The 22,238-nt window shown below is 59.3% G+C and overlaps 1 protein-coding gene across 1 annotated transcript in view; it reads right to left on the reverse strand.

Annotated features, from left to right (window-relative positions):
• The window catches only part of Kif26a (kinesin family member 26A), a 36,255-nt gene extending 18,301 nt beyond the window's left edge, over window positions 1-17,954 (reverse strand). Inside the window, 4 exon segments of the mRNA XM_005068313.4 lie at window positions 491-681; window positions 6,638-7,063; window positions 17,189-17,431; window positions 17,755-17,954. Coding sequence (XP_005068370.1) covers window positions 491-681; window positions 6,638-7,063; window positions 17,189-17,431; window positions 17,755-17,796 — 902 coding nt within the window. The 5' untranslated portion in view covers window positions 17,797-17,954.
• Between the last annotated feature and the right edge of the window lie 4,284 nt (window positions 17,955-22,238).

The raw sequence follows: 22,238 nt of genomic DNA on the forward strand, positions 1-22,238 counted from the left end.
CTCATTATGGCGATTACATCCTATAATCCCCTTTCTCAGGCTGCTGGATGAGGGTAGGATTCCAGCCTTGGGTATGCAGAACCTAAGGTTCTGCCTTGGGCCAGAGGACTGTTCCCTACCCGTCCACTGCCCAAGCTGGGGGCGGGGCTTTCTGCCCACCTCCCGCGCTGAAGTACGTGGTTCCTTCCCTCTGGTCAGACTGCCATGCTACCTCACATCCCCAAGCCAGGCAGGCACCCGGGAGAGAAGGAAACAAACCCCAGCCCTACTGCTTCTACGCACCCGAGCTCTAGGCCGGAGACGGGTACCCTTGAAAGGGAGGCTGGCCAGGCCGGGAGCTGCCGGCTGGGTACGACGTTTTCAGCGCCCCCACTCCTTGGCTGACTGAGCCACAGTTCCCCCAAGAATAGGCCACAGGCCACGAGGGACCGAGAACTCAGGGTCTCCATTCCCCAACATGCTGCAGCTTGTGTGACCCCAGAGGACGTACCTTATAAAGAAAGAGGCTGCTGCTGACGGCCCTGTGGAGCCCCCTGCTGAGGGGCCCGGGGCTGGAGTGACCAGGGCTGAAGTGTATGCGGCCCCGAGGCCCCACACCTTAGACGTACCATCAGGGCCTGCTGCCGGGGGCCGGTCTCGAACAGTGTCAGCCACTGCCACAGCAGCCACAGCTGCCTCAGCCTGGAGGAAGGAGAGATCCACGTGAGGGACAAGCAGGTGACACAGGGACACTGCCCCAGGCTGAGTACTCACTTACCCCTTGATGGATCCCACACACTGCCCCACCCCACACCGCCCCGCCCCTCGCCCCCACACACACCACACACATACACACACACCCCCACACACACACACATCTGCATGACCCTGCCTGTGTGCCTGGAAAAGTCACAGCTGGGAGACTGGGGCCCTGCAAGGACCCAGGACCCCAGCTCAGGGTACGTGACGGTGACGGGTCTGTTCCAGCCACAGAGGAAAATGCAGACCCCACCAGGGACGGACTCTACAGCCCTCATCAAGGCCTGTAGTGATCACAGAGGTCAGGCAGACAGACCTCTGCCCCACACCGCCGGGCCATCTGGGATCACCCAGAGGTGCAATTATACAAGACACCACAATAAATATTTGGCACAAGCACTAATTGTCCCCCATGTGATAAGGTATGACACGCCACTGTCTGAAATATAACTCTGGCATTTCCAACTAATTAGCTAAAATAAATTCTAGAAATGGAGAGGCCTCGCCGTGGAGCGCGGGTGTAATTAAATGCTCCCAGGACAGTTTCCACATGATGTTTACCTACCCCTCAGGCTCCGGGGGCAGAGGGGACCCAAGCCCCAGCAGAGCAGGACAGGGCAGCTGGTCTCTTCCTGCAAAGCCCCAGGCCCCTCACCCTCCAATACGCCCTCCCCACGCAGCCTGAGAGGGGAGGCCAACATGCCAACCAAGATGGCCTGCGTCCCAGCTGGCAGAGCTGAGCGGGCACAGACCTGGTCCAAGGACCTTGGGCTGAGCTCAGTATTCCTAGGATCTATCAAAGGATGCAGCCTGAGACCAGGTAGGTATGGTACCTCTATAGAACAAGCCACCTCGTGCCCAGAGACAGCACTAACCCAGGGCAGTTACCCTCCTCACAGGGCAGGCCTCACCTTCTCAGCCCCTGAAGGACCCCAGCTTCTAAGACCTCCCCCCCCCAAGGAGAAACAGCCTCTCTCTGCCTATGAAAGTCTCGAGCCCAGCCTAAGCCCTCAGCAAGCCCAGCACCCCCTCAGTCTCCAGCAGCACCCACTCCCCCAGACTGTAAGAAGGAAAGGTCAGAAAAGGTCAAACCTGGAACAGCTTACTAGACGCCGCCCCAAGCGCCTATCAGTGACGTGCCTACAGGTGTGTAGCTACACCCCTAAACATGCCTCAGAGCCCAGCCCAGCCAGACCCCTTCTTGTCCAGGCCACTCCCTCGCATCAAATACCCGTCCCTTTGTGTCACTTGGTGTGTTCTTCCTATAAAAGACTAAACTGCTTAGCTGGGAAGAGTGGAAGGGGAAAGCGTAAATGTTCAAGATCAAGGTTGATGACAACCGCAGTCTGAGCCCTTGGGAACAAAGCTGGACTTGGCCACCACCTACCGGCACAGTGGCCAGAGCCCAGGTCCAGAAACCCTTGAACAGGCTGGAGGAGCCCAACCCATGGTCCCCCGGAACCTACAGTAAGCTTGGCACTCTGTGATGGCAGTTAGGCACAGGGTCCTATAACACCTGGCCTAGCAGGAGACGCTGGGGGCTGAAGCTGGTGGCGTCACAGAATTGCTGTCCCCCACCCCACACGGCCCTTCCACCCACTCCCACGGGCCCAGCCACCCTGGGGGCATCTGCAGAGGCACGGGGGCCTCTGTCCGGCTGGCCCGCCTGCACCGCTGGCCCTCCCCACACTGACCTGTCTCAGGAGTCCCGCACGTGGCTTGGCTCCACCGTCCCACCAGCTGCCATGACACGGCTCTGTCCACCGGGACGGCCACTGCCAATTCCTGCCAGAAGCAGAGCCCGGACATGCCAAAAGAAGCCGTCCCAAAGCGAGTGCAGAGCAGCGGTGGAGTGGGCGGGGGGGGAGGTAGGCGGGCAGCCGAACAGAAACGAACAGAAAGCGTGATGGAGGCGTACAGCGGCAACGGAAGGAAAAGCGCAGAGAGAGGAGAGCGTGAGGCCAGCGCGGGCCAAGGGACAGCTAGCAGAGCCCTGACTCCTCCGTGAGCTGGCAGCCAGATCTTGCACCCACACAGAGGCGAGACACCGCTGAACCTACCAGTGCCGGCCGACCTCTACACCAGGGTTCTGCGGAACCCGGTTTAAGACACACGCTGGCCCACCCCAGCACCTCTGCACCCACAAGGTCCTGGCACGTGAAGGACAGAGCCCTCGAGGACTCCCTCCCCCACAAACGCCCTGCCGGGTGCCACCGTGAGGGGACTGAGAAGCAACCTGGAGGCTGGGGCTGGGGGGGAGCTACACGTGAGGGCTACCCGGCGGGTAGTGCTCTGCAGAGGACGTTAGATCCTCAGTGGGCCCTCTCTGCAGGCTCCCTTCCTCTGGCGGCTTCCAGGGCCTGGGCATGAGGTGGGAAGTCCTACGCCTTCAGGACGTTGTCCCCACCCATGCCAAAGAAGCAGCTTCCCTGGGGCTTCACACGGGAGAGGAGACCGTCCTGCCAGCCCCACTGCATGGTGGGTGGAGTAAGGCCTAAACAGAGGTGTCAGAACAATTTAGGAGGAATCAGCGGAGGGCCAGGCTACAGCCCAGTTGAAGCTCTTCCACCCTCCGAGGATCCACCTGAGGTCTCCATGAGCGTCAGGCGGCAGGCTCCCTGCACAGCTCACAGTGGGAGGCAGCAGGCTCCCTGCCCAGGATGGTGCTACCCAAGCACCACACAGCGGGGAACCTGGCTCCTTGGGGCCTCCCTGTGACGTCAGCTGTGCTGTCTCAAACTGTGGGATCAGGAGGCCAGGCCTGCCCTGCAGCGCCCGCCCCCAGATGCCACCAGGTTTCTTGACCTCCGCGAGGGCTTCTGAGTGTGGGACGTGCCACAGGGCTGGCACGTGCAGGCGCTCCTCATCTGTGGCAGTGCCGCTGTGTCCACCCGTCTCCCAGCCCTCCCAACACTGTGACACTTCAGTGCGCTTCCTCTTGGTGTGCTGACCCCCAACCATAAAGTCATTTCTGTCGCTACTTCATAGCTGTAATTTTGCTGCTGTTCTGAATCATGACGTAAGTATCTGACATGCAGGGTGGTCTTAGGAGACCCCTGTGAAAGGCTGAGAACGTCTGGTCTAGAAAGACTACCAGGGACAGTCTCCCCCGGGAGCTCCAGAGTAATGGCTGGATGCTCCGCAGGCAACACGGTCAGGAGATGGCCCTCTCTGATCAAGGGTTAAGGGGAGCCAGGCCCTCAGAGGGCCCCCTGGTGGGAGGGGGGTTTGGAGGGTGCCAGTGCGTCACTGTGTACTTCAGCCTCTGCCACCCATCCATGGCGCAGGCTTACGTCACCGGAGCTGTGGCCCAAGGACAGCCTGTCATGCAGACTCCTCCAAACCCCATCGTGATGCCCTGCGGCTTGGGGTAAAGCTGTGTAGGCCACTAGCTCCTCGCTCTACGAGGGCAGCTGTCCCACAGTTAACACCCACGCGAAGCGACCAGGGCGGCTCTCAGCCATGACACCTAGAATGTTCCAGGCCTTCCCGTGGCTCCAGAGAGTCTGTGAAGATGTAGATCATTCTACCCCCTCGAAGGACCAACTGTCCAGCCAGAGTCAACCACTTTTCACAGCCTCTACTGCTGTGACCAGTCAAGACCAAAGTGCCCACGGGACCCAGGCCCAGCCCTCCACGCCTTTCCCACCTGTAGGAACCAATCTACCTAGTCAGCCCCATCGGACCACTGACCAACTGTGACAGATTCATGATACATCCCTCTAGAAGTGTTTACTACCCGTGCCCAGGAGCTACTTGATCATCAGCAATTGATGCCCTGCTTCAGGGGACATTGCCTCATCTGCAGCCTAAAGTCCTATTTATGGTTCTAATAATCTCCCTATTGATTGCCAGGGCTGTTCCTTAATTATAAATCCATTCCCGCCTTCCCAACACAATCAATGTGCCCATGGAATGAGGAGCGAGAGCCTTAAATGCCCACATTTTATCGCATACAGGCCACAGTCAGGCTTACCTAACTAAAGGCCAATGATGCACACCCTCAGCATCCTCCCCAGCCCCCCAACATCTTCCCAGCCCCCAGCATCCTCCCCAGCCCCCAGTCACCACACCAAAGCATGAAGACCAGCATGAGCCAGCTCAGTGTCTGCTCAGACATAAGGTTATGGCCAGGCAACCAGTGGGGCCACCCAGACCCCTTTGGACCAATGTCTTAGGTTTAAGCGCATCACCTGAGACTTCCTTTGGGGTCCAGCTCAATGCCAACTCCTCTAGGAATTAATTAATTCATTTGAGCAGTCGGTAGCATCTGTACCCAACACCTAGGTTCTGTTCCCCATTGCTCAGGCAACCCAGCTGTTGCTAAAGCCTCAGGAGGACAGAGCAGCTGGCCTCCCTTCGGTATGGTAAGGGGAAGGATGCTGGGCCATGACCAGCATGGCACTCCAACCCTAAGGATAGATGGCCTCAAAAGACCAACCCCTGAACAAACCCCAGGGATCAGCTCCAGCTTGGGTAGAATTCTCAGCACACGCCACATCTGAGAACAAGCACAGCCAACAAGTTTCACCTACCCCAGAGAAGCCTGAAAATGGGAGAAGAGGCTTCCTCACATGGGGGCTTGTATCAACACTGCCCAGTGGCTCTGGGGTCCCTCTGCACCTCTGCGTCCCCTGCTTCCTCACATGGGGGCTTGTATCAACACTGCCCAGTGGCTCTGGGGTCCCTCTGCACCTCTGCGTCCCCTGCTTCCTCACATGGGGGCTTGTATCAACACTGCCCAGTGGCTCTGGGGCCCATCTGCACGTCTGCATCTGCTTGAAATGCCACTGGACACACAGACCGAGGGTGAGAGCCTACCAGCCCACACCCCGGACTTTGCAAACTCCCCAGGCCTGCACGGTTGGCTGCTATATGCCTGGAATGCATACCTGAAACTCGACCACAGAAGCACGGACTCCTTGGAAACACCCACAGATCCTCTGCAATCAGGGCTCCAGGGGGCAGCCGGGGGCAGGGCAGCTTCTCCATGGAGCCAAGCACACATGATCCACAACAGCCTGCCTCCGCCCCCTCCACCTCCCCTCCTCCTGCCTCTTCCCCCATAAGCTATCAGCACCTCATTCCTGGTAGATCTATTTATACCCTCCCTGCCCAGACGATCCCTCCCACCATGGTCACCGGGGGAACTCGGACCAACAGTGCAAAGTACACGGCCCTATCTGCTATGCATTGAGGGCCCTCTGTGAGCAGGGGGCTGGGGGGCTGTGCCCTCGGCAGGGGGCTCCTGAAGAAAGGCTGAGTCAAGCAGGGCTCACATAGAGTGCTGGCTATGTCCTTGTGGAGTCAGGCCCTCCCCGGGGTCCAGGCAGAGGTCACCTCTTACACCCCGAGGACGCCCCTAGGTCTCTTAGCTGCCACCCTGGAATTCCTTGAACCAGGTGGAAAGCTGGGGACATGGGATGTTGGGGAACTCCAAGAAAGACTCCAAGAAGCACCCATGCAGACAATGCCCCAGACAGGGGCTTTAGGGCTGGATTAAGAGGAGTCCAAGGGCTCTGGTGAGACGGGAGGCTTAGAGGACATCTTTCAACCTATAAATGTCAGAGCCAGCAACTGTGAGCCTCACTGCACTCCAGGCTCTGACATCCATCCATGGGACACGTCTACGTAACCCGATCTAAGCCTGCCACGGTAGCTTTCCAAAGGAAGATATTCTCTCTACACCCAAGTGCAGATGAGGGTCCTCCCAGGAACCTTGGGTTCCCCCATCAGCCCACAGCATCACAGATGATCAGAGAAGCAAGCTAGTCAAAAGCATCCCTGATTTTCCTGGGTTTGCATTGCCAACACCACGCTACACAGCACCCAGATGTGGCCAGGAGCCCAAAAGGAAGTCAGTTGGGATCCAGTAGCCCCGCCTACCCAGAGCACTCACCAGGCAGGTGGGCGGCAAGAAGCTGTTGACCCTAGACAGGCTCCACACGCCCTCAAGGCACTGCTGGGCTTGGATGGTGACTGTGCTCAATGCTCCCCCGAGGCCTGCAGGTGCCACGGACACCTGGACGCTGGGGCCAGGTGGCCACGCTGTTGCCTTCTTCCTGTCCGGTCCCATGGGGAGCTGCCTCCCCGTGAGGCCCACTGGTCCAGGTGGGTCCCGTGGGCTGGGAGCCAGAAGGCCTCCCCGGGAAGCATCAGGGTCCTCGCGGCTGGCGGGGGTCTGTAACAGGTGCAGGGCTTCCCGAGTGAGCTGATGAAGGTGTGTGGTGCAGACGTCACAGCGGCTCTCGGCGTCGGGGCGGCACGCTGGCTGAACCCCAGAAGCTGGGAGCTTGTCAAGAAGCAGAGTAGAGAGGCAGGGATCCTGGGGACAGCAAGGGACAGCAGTCAGTATGCAGGCGCACGGGGGGACAGCGGTCAGTATACAGGCGCACGGGGAGCCCACCCTAGCTCATGCTGTAGCCAGTGCAACACCATCCATAACATTATTATGGCCCAAACTGTTTCATCCGCACGAGCCCAGCAGGAAGATAATTACCAGAGTTAATAGGAAGTTGCCTGTGCCCTTGACAGCCAACCCACCGCCTCACCATCATTAACCACACTGGTTCACAGCTAATAAGATGCATTTGGAGCTCCCTGACAACCAGCTTGTGGGTAAAGGCACTAGTCCGGAGCCTGGCAGGAGGCTACTGAGAAATGACCTCCAGAGCTCCCTTCCCGAGCTTTCTCTGGGGCAGGGGCTCAGACCCTATCCCTGCCTTTGCAGTCTCCAGTCAGCCTCGGGAGCACAGGGAAACAGGGCACTACTGTGGATGGGTCACTTGGCAAAGTCCCCAGAGTGAGGGTGGTCATCCCTGTCCCTGATAGCAGCTAGGATGCCATGGCTCACTGTCCCGAGCTAGGGGTACTCAGGGACCTCAAGCAGACTGTAGGTCAGAAATGCATGCTCCCTGGGTGTGCTCAGGGACTGGTCACCTGCGCCCACAATGCCCAGGAAGTTCAACGTGCTGAAGACCATGGCCAAGGCAGCCAGCGCTGAGAGGCAAGGGGACTACCGTGACTAAGCTCCCATTTCCACCCAGAGCCCATGGCAGATCGAAGAGTGACCCCTGCCAGACCCAGCACCATGCCAGCTGCCTGATTTATGGAGGACTCCATAAAATCTGGGTGGTTTCCAGACTGAGAAGTGCCTGGCAGACCAGGTCCCCATTAGCTGGTGCCCCTGGGATTCACACAGGGAGCCCTGCAGAGGCAAGGGAGGCCCCCAGAGATGAAACAAGGGTGGGGGGAGGGGTGGGGTGATTCCAGCCAACGACCCAGCCCCAGGCAGAGGGTGGCCAGGCCTGTTTCCAGTCTGCACTAATTTTCCACTCAGCAGGAGGCTGTGGAGGGAAGGAAGTGTGTCCTGTGCAGCCGGCCATTAGCTCAGCTTGAAAGGGGCCGCCCAGCCCTAGCTCCTGCCTAGAATCCAGGCCGAGCGAGCCTTTGTTCTGGGCCCTCTGAACAGGCCTGGAGGCCTCTGCCCAGTCTCAGGGGCTGCAGACTCTGAAACAATCTCCCTTCACCCCCACAGCAGGAGGCAAGAATGAAAGCTAAGCTGAAGGGCAGGGCAGACAGGAAGGGAACACCAAGCCCCACCAACACAGCTGGGCAGAGAGCGGAAGAGAAGCCTGGGTGCTCCAGACACTGGGCAGGACCCTCATGCTCAGGTCCCCACTGCGCAGCTGCGCACTCAGTACCAGAGACCTTGGACAAGGCTCTCATCAGCTGCCCTGCACCCCCAGCCTTGCTGCGCAAGCTCCCAGTGGGCCAGAACCCTTGGCTAAGGCCCACCAGGTTGGGGTCAAGCAGCCGAGTCAGTCCCTCCCCCAGGGAGAAACTGATAGCCGGACCCAGCCAAAGAGCCCGGGGCCACCTCTCCAGCCCTGATCACACAAGAGAGAGGAGCAGACTGCTGGGGTGACAAAATGCTGGAGCCTCAGACATGCTAAGCTGAAGGGGGGGGGGTGGGGGGAGACACCACACAGCACTGAGTTCCACAAAAAAACAGAACCACCGTGTCCTGCAGCTGGGTCATTCGGAGCCACACAACCCACTCCAGGGAGACCCAAGACCTCCTTGTTTGGTACCCGCTGGGAGACGAGGGGAGAGTGAGCTTCCCACAGTACAGTCAGGGCTCCAGAGAGGGGCTGTGTCCCCCCACCCCGCCCACGCCCCACCCCACACCCACCTGCTGTTCCCTGCAAGGCCCTCAGACCAGACAAAGACCTTACTGCGGGGCCACCAGATTCCCCTGCCCTGCCCCCTCAGCAGCCGCCAGCAAACCCGGCCTGCTTGAATTTCCTTTAGCTGTGAGAGGTTCCGCGCACAGAGGGTGAGTCCAGGAGGAGCTGTCGGGGGCCTCCTTTCCCAGCCACCCCAGCAGTTCCCAGTGTCCAGGAGCCCAAGCACCCAGGGACCCTGGGCCCAGCTTCAAGATTTTAACTCAGAATCCCCCGGCCACTGGCCCTGTTACCTCTGAAACCTATTGCTTTCAGATAGACAGTAATTACTCCACTGCAAAATATTACTTTTAATTTCCGCTTTATGGTCTAATTAAACAGATATTTTACTTGTGCTTGCAAAGTATTTTTCTTAATTTGATTCAATTTAGCACTGTGCACAAACCCACCCATCACGCGACGGGTTTTAGGACACCTCCCTGTTTTAAAATGATGACTTTTCGGTTTTTATTTTGTTTCTGGAGTCTATGAGTTGCTTTAAGTAATCCTTCCATTTTCTCCTGTGAGAACGAAAGACGGTGCGCGCCCAGGCTTCAGCACTTGTCAAGCTTCACCCACGGGACAAGGAAAATAAACTGACCTTCCCCAGCCACTGGGAGACTGGAGGACCCTGCTCCCAGTTCCTGCCACAGAATCAGGCACCTTAGCTTGCCATGCGAGACCCTCCCTAAGTCCTGTCAATCATCCATCTCTGCAAAGGGGATCTCAGCACCCACGGCAGGGTCAATGAGAAGCCAGATAGGTTTTGAGTGCCTACATGCCTGACACCCTGGTGTCCCATCGTGTGTGTGTGTGTGTGTGTGTGTGTGTGTGTGTGTGAGTGTGTGTCTGTGTGTGAGTGTGTGAGTGTCTGTGTGTGAGTGTGTGAGTGTGTGTGTGAGTGTGTGTCTGTGTGTGTGTCTGTGTGTGTGTGTGTGTCTCGCCACCGCACTGCCACACAAGGGAGGGAACCGGCAAACATGAGGACCCCATGACTGCAGTGCCTGCTACCTCAACCTCCCTTCCTTCCCAAACACAGCATTCTGGGCTATGACCCTGTACAGCAACTGTTTCCGGAGTTGACAACAGGTCCAGGAAGGGACTTCCAGTGGCCTGCTGTCGAGGACATTCCTGTGTCTTGTGTGGCATGGCAGGGTGGTCCAGGGCTCAATTTTCCAACCTGGAAACCGGCAGGCACACCCAGGCTGCCCTGGTACCCCCACCCTCCCAGGCACCTCACTAGAGGTCTGGGCTATCCCTCTTATCGACCTATAGGCCAGCCCACCCAGCACTGACCGGCACGCCACCCGTAGCCCGTGCCAGGAACAGGCCAGCTGGATGACTCAGGACAAATTCACTCATTGAGAGCCTCCCCTCCCCCTCAATAGCCGCCCTGTTCTCCACGAAGAACTCCCACAGAATGCTGGAGACCTAGAGGGCACCGACAGCCTCCACTGTAGGGACACAGGCTGTCCACCTGAAAGGGCATAAAGTATCCACTCTGACTCAGAGGCTACAGTCACTAGACAAAGCACAAAGTCCCGTGCCTCAGTTCCCCACTAGGCAGCAAAGCGTCTCCTGAGGCTGTAACTGTCAGGTTAGGGTATACCACCTCCTGAAGCTGGGCTACAGGAGGGCTTGTGATGCCTCTGGAGACAGCTGAGGACCAAAGCTGAAACTCGCCAGTAACCAGCTGGAAGGGATGGAAACGAGACTCTGAAAATCAGGCCCTTGCCTCTTATCCTGGGCAGCAGACAGCTAGAGACCACAGCCTGCAGGAGGCAGCAGACGTGTGTGTGTGTGTGTGTGTGTGTGTGTGTGTGTGTGTGTGTGTGTGTGTGTGTGTGTCCCGCCACCACCACCACCAGGGGCTGACGAAGAAGAGTCCTGGACTGGATCTCAGGCACATTCGTGTGGGCGCACACAGCTCTCAGCAAAGACTTCTTGGGACAGCCCAAAGCCCAGCCGTGTTCCCAGGGTTTGAATGCAGCTCTGTCCACGCCGCCCGGTTGAACTGCCACTTACTGGTTCCCAAGCCTGTCTGCCACCTATGGCAGTCTCTGCATGAGCTCCAGGCACACGCAGCCCTGATGCGCAGTTTCTGGTTACCCTCACACCATCCCTACTGGCGTGATTCTCACTTGCAGACTCTGCAGTCCTCACCTGCCCAGAGCCGCCGGCCCTCCAGGCCCTGACACTTTGCTCGAGGACACAGACAGAAGAAGGCAGGGGAGAGGCTCAGCCGGCTTTGCTGCCTTTAGCAAGCTGTGTCCTGCTCCACCTCCTCCCTTAGGACACAGGGAAAGTGGCCTCGGTGACTGCGTGCTCAGAGGTCTGTAGCCTGCACGCTGGTCCCAGCCTCCAGCACCAGGAGTCTGGCTGGGATGTGCTGGTCTTTCAACCCACCAGGCTCTCCTCCCCAGCGGGTCTCAGGGTACCTACAGGAGAGGAGGGGTCCTGACCCCAGAAGAGATGCCCTCCCATAGCATCAAGCCCAGCCCTCCCACCAGGCTGGACCAGCCCCCTCTCTGCCCATCCATCACCCCAGAAAAGTGAACCAACAGGCAGGCTAGGCCCCTGGTATCATCCAGAATCCAACACCTCCCCCCCCCCCCCCGCTTGACAAAGCCCTTCCCTCCCACCCCTACCTCTACAGAGGAGCATCTTGTCTGACTCCATCAAGAGCGCGCTCTCCTTAGGAAGACCACAAAAACTGGTCTTACCTCAGGCTGTCAGACAGCCTGCGCAGCAGAGCAGAAGCAACAACTCTAGGGTCCCCACTCCCAGGCCTCACTCCTTCCCGTGTCCCAGCTAGCCACCTCTTAAAGGGCCCTACCTCGGCCTCAGGCCTATCAGATTTCTGGGCCTGGGATCAAAAAGCAAGGGCAGACTTCTGGATGCTTCCTCCTGTGGAAGCAGGCACGGGGAGAGTCAGACAAGAGAAAGACAGGCCTTACAGGTACGTGAAAAACAAAGACTCGGAGTTGGCTTTAGGACAGTCTCTGGGGTTCCACACAGGCTGAGCCTATGAAACCGACAGGAAGGAATCCATGGCTACCGGGAGACAGCACTGGGCTGGGGCCATGGGCTGGAGCAACAGGATGGAGAGGAAGGAGCCTACCCAGCAGTCCAGGCCCCTGACCCAGCGTGGCACGCTCCACCCGGAAACAGGAGGCAGCTCGGGCCGACCCTGCTGCCGAAGTCAGAGGTCAGTGCAAGCAGTCTGTAGAAACATCCATCCAAGTCCAGACCCAGCCAGCACCAGGCCTGGCCCCGGGCCACACAGGACTATAAATCCACCAACACAGTGGCCTGTGAAGCCCGCCACCCCCTCCCAGCAGGATACTACCACAGGGCAGGAACAAGACAAGGCTGGGGGCCTCTCTTAGGGCACAAACCAGCCTTTGGCTTCCTGACTACAGAGGTTTTCAACTAAGAGACGCCGTCCTGGAGGCTACAGAGTGTTCAACTGCACCACAGTGAGGCAAGGCAAGGGCTCCCAAACCGGAAGGGTCAAAGGTGACTCCTCTTTGGGCTTTCCTAGGAACAGATGGGACAAGCAGGCTCCCCTTGTCCATCGCTTACTCCAAGACTGAACCGCAGCAGCGAGAGCAGACCATCCTCCCGGCTGCCAGCAGGAGCCCGCAGGGCCAGGCCAGTCTTGCCCATTCACCCCGCACTGCTCGAGTTGCCCATTGGACGGTGAAGAGAGGCATGCTCAGCTCTGAGGCCTGGCTTACTTACTCAGAGCACAAAGACAGTGTGGCCGCTTCCCGGGGCTACACAATGTAAACTAAAAACAAAACGATGTGACTAAGACACGGTCCAACGTGAACGCTCAGGGATGACCACTCCCGTCAAGAGAACAGTCCCATGAGCTTGGCTGTCTGGAGTGGAACAGATCTACCGGAGCTTCCCGGAAGGCCAAAGGGAAGGAGAGCTAAATCTCCATTGCTATTTTAGACCAGAACCAGTTGCCCTGACTTCCGCCTACAAGGCCCTTCCAGGACACCAGGGGAGGTCTTGGGAACCCCTTACCTACTCCAAACTGTTGCAAGGCCCTTCAGTTTGACTGAGGCAACACTCAAAGTGTGGAGGAGCTCACACAGCCTCCCCGCCCCCATGCTGCCACCGCTCAGGAGAGGGCAGAGAGGACACTGATTACTCCTCCGTTCTTGCTTCTTGTATGAGAGACAGCCTTCCTAGCACGAGATATGAACACATCCACACACATGCGTGTGCACACACACACACACACACGCGCACACACACACACACACACACACCCTCAGGACGTGAAACTTGTACAGGGCACCCAGGCATGAACAACAGACATTCCCACACTGTTGCAGCAGAAGTTCAGATTGCGAAGAATCGTGCCCTTAAACCTAAGTCCTTCTCCAAGTGCCGCCCTCCCCCATGCCTGAAACCCCAGACCAGCAAAACCCTGTGATAGACCTATTCATTGCCCCACACTGAATGGAAGGGCTTACGTGAGGCACAGGAAGGCCAGTCCAGAGATCCACAGAACCTGGAGGGGAAGGCCGGAGCTACCAGGATCCTCCTGCCTGCTCCCACCTGGACCCCGGAGTAGCATAGATCTCCGAGCACCTCCAGTCAGGCCCTGGAGTAGACACCCTGCTGCTGAGTCACCTCGTGGCCTGCCAGCCAGCCCCAGGGAGCGCCAGCCCCTCTCACACCTCCCCTAGCTGACACCTGGGCTCAGCTGGGAAACATTGCTGACGCCAGGGCCCCACCCTGAAAGGCCCCAGGCACGTACTGGGCCTGGCTCCAGACATCAAGGAAGAGGGCAGCCCACAGCGATGGGGGAAACCGCTAGCCATCCCAGGGAGCAACTTCCGAATCAGAGGAACCAGCCTCAGCCCAAGTTCGTCCAGGGTCACAACCTGTTGTGGGGGAGCATGGCCTTAGCCCCCCCCCCCCGAGTCACAATGCAGAGCTGGGAGCCGCAACCAAAGCATGCATGCTCCCACCCTCCCTCCACGGAGAAGGCTACACGGCAAGAAAGGGCCAAGGCACGCCTGCAAATGGTGTCCAGGCATATTAGCACACTGCCAAGCCAGGGATCCCAGGCCACAGGGAGGGCAGGAAGGCTAAGGACCCCAACCCTCAAGGGCTGGTTCCTGTGGGTGCGGAGGTTCCAGAACCAAAACAATGCATCCGGGGCTGCATGGGAATGGGCGCTACAGAGGAACAGGCGGGAACCAAGAGACCTTTGGCGGCCATGTTCACTGCTCCCCTCAGGCAGGCACAGGCCACACACAGCAAGGGAGCGAGGGCCTCAGGAGGCAACGGGATGAAACTCTGGCTGGATGAGCAGGAGGCCTGCAAGGCCTAAAGGAGAGTCAATCATTTTCCTGCTGGGGAATCATTAATTCAGCTCCAGTATTGACAGTCTGAAAGAATGTCACTAGCCCGGGAAGAGTCACCACCTCTGCATAACTCTCTGGGCACCATCTGGGATGGCCCCTAAGCAACAGCAAGACACCCTTTGTACAAGCGGAGAAGGATCACCTTCCTCTGGGGGTGGAAGGCATCACCTTAGGGACACACAGACAGAATGCAGCCCAGCAGCCTTCAGGGTGACCACCCATGAGGTATGAGAGGAAAAGCCTGGTCACCCAGTTGTTTAACAAGCATTTCCATGTGAGACCTCTTCATAACCCGGCATAGCTACTGCTTGAGAGTGGCGCTCTGGACTGGGATAGTGATGAGGGAAGGGACCACTTCACTGCAGCGGATGAGGACACGGGGAGACAGGCCTGGAGGACAGCAGGAAAAAAAAAAACAAAACGAGACCTGGGCTTTGGCTCTCAGGTAGAAGGCACTGTGCTACAAGCCCCAACCGGATCTCGCTGACAGGAATACCTGAAAGAGACCACAGCATCACAGCCAGCCAGCTGGGCTCCAATGGCAGCACGCAATACCCAAAGACCCAGAATGAAGGTGACCCTTGAGCCCAGCTCAGAACCAGAGCTTACCCCAACACTGTTCTACACACCTGTGAAGAAGGTGACTAGCGTGACAGAGGAGACTCCGCCAAGGGCTCTCACAGACCCTGCTGGGAGCATAACTGTCTGCTAGCAGAAAGGTGGGCCAGAAGTCAATGTGGACAAGCCTTTCACAGTCGCAGAAATACTAGGGAGCCACATGCTACCAGGCTGTCTCCTTGACCCCACGGTTCCCTCTAATACTGACTTTAGAAAGGGACCCAAAGCCCAGGACTCCAAGGGATCCAGCTTCAACCTCCAACCAGGAGTGAGAGCCTAGCAGGCCTCGTGCCTGCTCTAAGAACCACAGAGATGGATGTGAGATTTGGACATACTTCCCTGTAAGCTGGGAAGTGCTGTCCATGACCAAAATTAAGAAACAGATCCCTCAGGGGATCCTAGCTCTCCACCCTGAATTCTTACCATCATCTTGGCCTTGGAGAACAGAGCTACTAGAGCTCACCCACAGGTGAAGATCCCAGTGTCCCCCACCTGTCCTTTGGTGGGTGTCCTCCCACCTCAGAAGCAGACCGTGCGTGAGTGTGCGTGTGCGCGCGTGTGCATGTGTGCATGTGTGTGCGTGCACATGTGTGTAGTGGTTAATGGAGGGCTATGGTTACAGCTCTCTGTGGACTCTGAGAAGGGCCTGGCCCACACTGGTAACACAACAATGGCACCTATTGAAATCCTGGGCTGCTGGTACAACACCTGTGCCCCAGGGCTTCCAATTTTCCTCTACAGAGAAATGGAGGGCAGAGCCTTCCTGACCTGGGCACAGCACTCCACAGGCGAGACAGCGTTCCCAGGGCAGATCAAGGCCAGCCTGTGTGACGACACAGAGTAGATGAGAGTCTCAAAGCTACACAGAGCGCTGGTCAGCCCACCAGGCCCAGGCTGAGACACGGGGCCTCAACTGACAGCGCGGAGGAGCAGCGCGCATGGAAGACCACACTCGGGAGCCTGGAGAGGGGCAGCAATGCCTGCAGGAAGAGGCCACAGACCCCCACAGACGGCTCTCAACTCCACCAGCTCACTCCTGTGGCTGAGTCTTTCTTTACGAGAGCTCCACCCATCCGTAGCCAGCCAGCCTGGGGCCTAGGCGGCAGTACCCAGCAAAGCCCACTCGGGGAGTGAGTGGACATCTCAGCTCCCAGGTCAGCTTGCCTCCTGAAGGGCCTCAGGGACACAACCCAGGGGCCCTCTCTGGCCTCCTCAAGGTTTCCTGGCTTTTTAAAGCTAAGATCCGTGCAGGGTAAGGCAAAGGCTGGCAGCCACTGACAAAAGCCTAACAACACCCATGGTCGGTCACGCCCCATGCCGTAGCCGGTCACACTCCATACAGGCCTACGGATTTAGCCTTGGCCTGAGAGACCGCAAGATCCCCATCCTAGACAATGCCAGGAGAGACAGGAGAGGTGCCCAGAACAGACACACCTGACTGGCATCCACCACACCTGCCCTGACCCGCAAGGAACTCTGGGTCTCACCCCAACCTCAGCACTGCCTGGAGGACTGTATCTGGACGGGATGGGGATTTCGGTTGCTTCCCAGGGACTCCTTCACGGAGGCTGAAGGTCAGGAGCAGCTTCCTGTGCAGACCCCCACACCCCTGCCTTGCACACTTCCAGGGACCATTGTTCCCTGAACAATGCCCCTGCTCTTTACAAGCCTGGCAAGTCGACTGGCCGGAAAGCCCAGTAGACTCCTCTCCGTCGGCACTTGCCAGCGAGGCCGAAGCCTGGGAAACGGGAGGCTCAATACCCGCTGGGCAGGCCTAGGCCTAAGCAGCAGAGACCCAGGGCAGGACACGGCGCAGGTGTGGTGTCAGGACCCCCACAGCTTCAGAAGGCGCCACCCTCTCACCTTCTATGCCTTCTGTATACAGGCATGCCAATGCCCAGGTCCCCAAAGTGCCACACCACGTCAAGCGCTGCCCTGAGTGAAGTCCCTGCCTTCCCCTCGTCTACCCCTCCCAAACAGCAAAGCTCCAACTACAGGGCATCTGTAGCTAGGAAAGAGATCTACCCAGCCCCCTCTGATACGCAGCAGGGCCCCCCAGGGTGAGGGGCACCAACATACGATCTTGCAGACTGGGAACCTGGATAAGGCAGGAGGACCCACGCTGAACCCGCCATGTTCCAAGCCCCAGCCCCAAACTCTCCCAAGTTCCAGCTCTGTCTTGTCTGAGACGTGGCCTGAAGAGGGGTCACTTACCCGGAGGGGAGTCCCAGGCCCGCTGACCAACTTCCATGCCTGTCGTTTGAGCTCCACGAGCTTCGTGTGGCAGTGGCGGCACCAACCGCCCCCACCAGCCGAGTGGCCCTGCTCTGCGCTGGCCCCGGCGCCCTCCGGAGCAGGGCGGTTGCTGCATGGGTCTTGGTCGAGCCCGGCGGGCAACCTCTTGCGTGGAGACACCTCAAGCGTCTGGGGCTCTCGAGCCCGGCTACACTCAGCTACCTGCGGGGCGGGGAGGGGGGAGAAGGAACAGTAAACCCAAGCCTTTGGGCGGCGCCACTGCAGACTCCACGCGGCCGACTCCAGACCCAGGTGCTCACGCCCCTAAAATCTCGCTCTCGCAAAAGTTAGGGTGCTGGGTGCAACGCCAGACGTCCCTGCCCAAGACGCTCCAGCCGGGCGCCCGGGGTCCCCCGCCGCACTCCGCTCCAGGTCCCATCCCTAGGGGGCGCCGCACACCCCTCGAGCATCCTTGTTGTTGTCCCGGGCTCTGAACCCGGTGCCCGCCGGTCCCTGCCGCCCGTTCCTGGCCCGGTCTTGCGTACCGCGGGCTGCACCGCACACAAGGAGGCGCCGCGGCCGACCATGGCCCGGACGCAGGAAAGGATGCGTTGGCTCTAGGAGCGCAGTGGCTACGTGATCCGCCCCGGGGGCACCCCCATGGTCCGGGCAGCTGCAGCTCTGAAGTTGGTTGAGCAGGCGAGCGTTGGTGAGTGCGCCGTGACCGCCGCAGACTCGCTCTGGGACAGGCTGGGCGGGGGCGGGGGCGGGCCAAGGCCCGTAGAGGGAGGGAAGGGGGCGGGACGCCAGAGCGCCGCCCCCACCCAGAGCAGAACCTGGTGGGCGGAGGGGCCTGCTCCTCCTTGCGGCCCCGCCCACTGCTAGGACCCCCAACCTGTTAGGTGAGTGCTGACTGGGGAGGGGCGGCGGGGGCTGCCGAGCCACTAGTTACGCGCACGCATGCGCCTCTGTCCCTCCTCCACGACGATGGGGTCTGAGCGCCTCCTGGGAAGCACCCAACCCTCTCATCACTTTGCGAGCGGGAAAACGGAAGCTTTTGCCCAAGGTCGCATAGCAAGGAAGCGGGGGCGGGGGTTGTGGAGTAAAGCAAGGGGCTGAACCCCGGCCTGCAGTTTCCCCAGCACACTTCGTGTGTGGCCGGCCACCTTTTGGCTCCAGCTGCCTGGCGCGGGTGAGAAGGGTCGGCGTCTCAAGAAATGCAGTGTGCGGCTAGGAGCTGTCTCGAAGTCTCGCGGCTGCCGCGTGCGTGCCTGGAAGTGGACTGCACGCTGCGCCGCCTGGGAAGTAGGAGGAAGCCGTGCGGCTGGCCCAGGGGCTGTGCTGGACCTGTTGTCCGCAGGCCTGGCAGATGGGAAGTTAGCTCCGGAATTAATTGCCTGTTTGTCTCCGACCTGGAGGTCTCCCGCGCTTCCCCAGCGACCAGTTGCTCTCGCCCAAGTCAGACCCCAAATGTCACTGCCATCTGAGGTCACCCGGGCTCAGGCCCCCAGTTCCGGATCAGCCCTAAACCCCTGATAGGCGCTGGATGGGAGCTGCGGAGGGGCTCCCCATGACACAAGCGCCACCTGCCGGCCATCGTGCGCACAGGGTTCGAGGGCGCAGAGACACAGGACGCCACGCGTTCCTTCTCTTTCCCCTTTAATCTGAGACCTCTAGGACAGCTGAGCCAGGGTGAATCAAGGAAAGACCCTGGCCCGACATTCCCAGAGCAGTTGGACCTTCGCACAATACTGGGTCTGCCAAGCGACTCCTTTCCGTTTAACTCCCCTTCCCCACACCCCCCACCCTGCCTACTTAGCCCTCCACTCCTAGGCACTGTCGGCCAAGAGTGGGATGAACGATCGGGTTTCCCAGGTCATCTGTGACCTACGAGAGTCTGCAAACACGATGGGGAGGCATAAATGAGCTGCGAGCGGGCTCCCCACTTTCTGCAACCCCCCAAGCCTCCGGGACCTTTACTTCCTCTCCCCAGCTTTGCAAAGGGAGACCGGCAGCCGTGGGCCCACCCTGGGATCTGGGTAGCCTCAGGCACCACCCTCCCCGATCCATCCCTGTAAGCCCTGCAAACAGCGTCACCCCGCCCCTCTACCGCATTGAGACAAACACCCGCGACCCAGGAGGCTCACACATCGACGCCCCCCCACACACACACGCACGCACACACAGAAGCATCACCCAGACCCTGCGCTCACGATGGGCCACACCCGCAACTTCACTTCCCTGCACCAGCGCGGCTCTTCGGGAAGCATACTCTACACTCGAGTTCCCAGAGGACACAAAAACACAGCCCCGTAAGACTCCGGGATGCACCAAGCAACTGGAATCACCGCAGAAACTCAGACCACCTCCTCCCTGGCCTTTTCCTGCCCACCGCTGCAAGATGAGAACCGGGATCTCTGCGCTACTACGCTCTTCCCCCTGGGTGACCGCTGCTCAAAGCTCGGGTCCCAGCGCAGCCTCGACTAGAAGGGAAAGTGCAGTCTCCATGCGACGTGCCGACTCCGCCCGGGACCTGCCGCGTTTTCTCAGTGCTGCGCGGCAAAGTCGCGGGACAGCGTCGCCGCTGCCAGCCGGGCCCCGCCAGCCCTCACCTTGCCTCGCCGCCGCAGGAGGTGACTGGTGAAACCCAGAATGATGTCCGAGTCCAGGCAGAGCGCCCCCATCTCCAGCAGGCTTGGAACCTTGCGGGGTGCGCCGCGGGGCGGCTCGGGGGACCCCGGCAGCGCCATGGAGGAGTGGACCGTGAGCAGCGGCCCCGAGCGTCTCCCGCTGCCGCTGCAGCCACCCCGCCCGCGCGCTCCCTGGCCGCGCGCCCGCCGTCGCCGAGCCCCGCACGGCGCAGGCCGCCCACCGAGCCCCTAGTCCTCGGCGGCCGGCGCCCCCCAGCCCTGCGCTTGCTCCGCGCCGCGCGCTCGCGAGCTCCAGCCCCGCCCGCCCGCCCGCGCCGACAGCGCCCCCTCAGCCCGGGCGGCGAGCCGGACACGCGGAGTTGGGGAGTGGTGTGTAGCGGAGAACTGGGGACCAAGACACCGCCAGGTCCGCACCTAACCGTCTTCAGTGCCCCAAGACTCCAGGATCTTATCAAGTGGGCTCTGGCGCCAGGCCGGGCCACCACCACCGAGTAGAAACCTCTGCAGATAAGGGACATATTTCTAGCTTCACACTGTCGTGTCCTAGGCGTCTTGGGGCCCGAATCTCAGAAAACACTTGGCAGATGACCCCGTGCTCCCCACCCTGCCCATGCTCCAAGGCACCCATGCCTGGGGCAAGTACTTTAGGAACCCTCGCTTCCCAACCCAGCAGCTTCTGACACTCCAAAGCCTTGGATGAAGGGAGGGGGGGAGGAATCCCGACGTCTGGGCAGGGGGTGGAGGCAGAAAGAATTGCCTAAATAATCTAGATCCCCCGGGAAAGGTCTTTAGAGGTAGAGGGTATTGCAAACAAGAGGAACCTGAAACAGGACCTGGGAAGTCACCAGGTACGGGAAGGAGACATCTAAGCTGCTGAGACACGCTCTCCCTTCACCAGGGAGAACCTTGGACTCTCTCCATCCCCACTCCTCCAGCCGGAGACCCTCCAGCTCTGGGGTCCCTTGCTTGACACTCCCCCCCCCCTCGTGACAGTTGGAGATCCGTGTCTCAGCTCGACAGGCCTGGTCATCTGCTTCTTCCAGCACACTAATCTGAACACCTTGAGCAGGCCGACAATAACAGCCGCCAGGTGTCTTCAGACAGGAAAGAAACAAGAAGAGCGGTGGGCCCCTTCTACCCAATAGCCGCCCATAGTCTGGGGCAGAGATCGCGAGCCATAAAGGGAATGGAGGCCCTCTTCTCAGCTCCGGTTTGGGGGGCCCAGCCTCTAATAAGACATCAGGCTTCCTCCTTCCTTTCCCAGGGGCAGGGAAACCCCTCCTGTCTTCTCCCCACCCCATCTCCTCCAAGCCCCTGAACCTTGGGAGGAGGCCATCCACCACCTCTGTAGATTGATTAAAGTCATTGTAAGGATTTTTAACATTTAATTTACCAGGTCGAGGCCTGGGCAGAGTTGTCCCCAGGGAAATCTAGACCAAGGGAACTAACCAGAAAAAAGAAAACCTCCTGCAATTGAGTGGAGCTTCCACGGTATTAATTGGCAGAGCCCAGCTTCCAATCAGGCCACACACAAGATACTTCAGGAAGTTCCTGCAATGAGCAGGTGGGGCTCTGGGCCCCCAACCTACTGGTGGTGCTTCCTTCCCTGGAAGGCACTGACACAGTGCAGACCAGTGTCTCCACCACCACCCAACCCATCACACCTTTAAAAGGACAGGCACCGGCTTGCAGCTGGCAGAGGTTAAGTTAGGCAGCATCTGGACCAGCTCCCAGAGTGGGTATAAGAAAATGCAGTCCAGGCAGGGCATGTCCCAATGGCCTGGCCTAGGAGAATAGAGGGAAGGGAAGATTAGCGGGAAGGGGAGGCAAACTCTAACCTGAGTGTCCTCCGGGGGCAGTACAGACACGGAAGCAGAGGGTGGTGAGCTCTACGGTGGCCAGGGTCTTTGGGAGGACACTGGACTAAGGACTTGTCAGAGAGGCCACCATTGGTCACTGGGCCAGTCCCTCCCTGCTCACTTAACTGTCCCACCATTCTTCCTGGGGCTCAGACACTGGGGTTGCAGCAGACACATGACTTCAGCACCCTGGCCAGCGCCCAATTCTGAGGCTAGTAAAGGGGTAAATAATGAAGCATTAGAATTAGAGTAACTCACCCCAACTCACCTTGACTCCTGGACATCCGACCCATAGGGGGTCCCCTGTCTCCAGGTGCCCCCTGTTTCCTGAGACTACACAACCTCAGACTGGTGCTTCAAACCGCATGTCCTAGCTAGATACAAACCACTGTTACCCTTCCCACCTCTGCCCCCAGGACCCTAGCGCAAGTCCTGCATGCACGGCATCCGCTTCTGTCTGTATCAGCACAGCTGAGAGAGCATGGAGGAGTCAGGCAGGTCACACACACACCCTTCTCT

This window comes from Mesocricetus auratus, unplaced genomic scaffold (genome assembly GCF_017639785.1).
Source record: "Mesocricetus auratus isolate SY011 unplaced genomic scaffold, BCM_Maur_2.0 Super-Scaffold_15014, whole genome shotgun sequence".
NCBI lineage: Eukaryota > Metazoa > Chordata > Mammalia > Rodentia > Cricetidae > Mesocricetus > Mesocricetus auratus.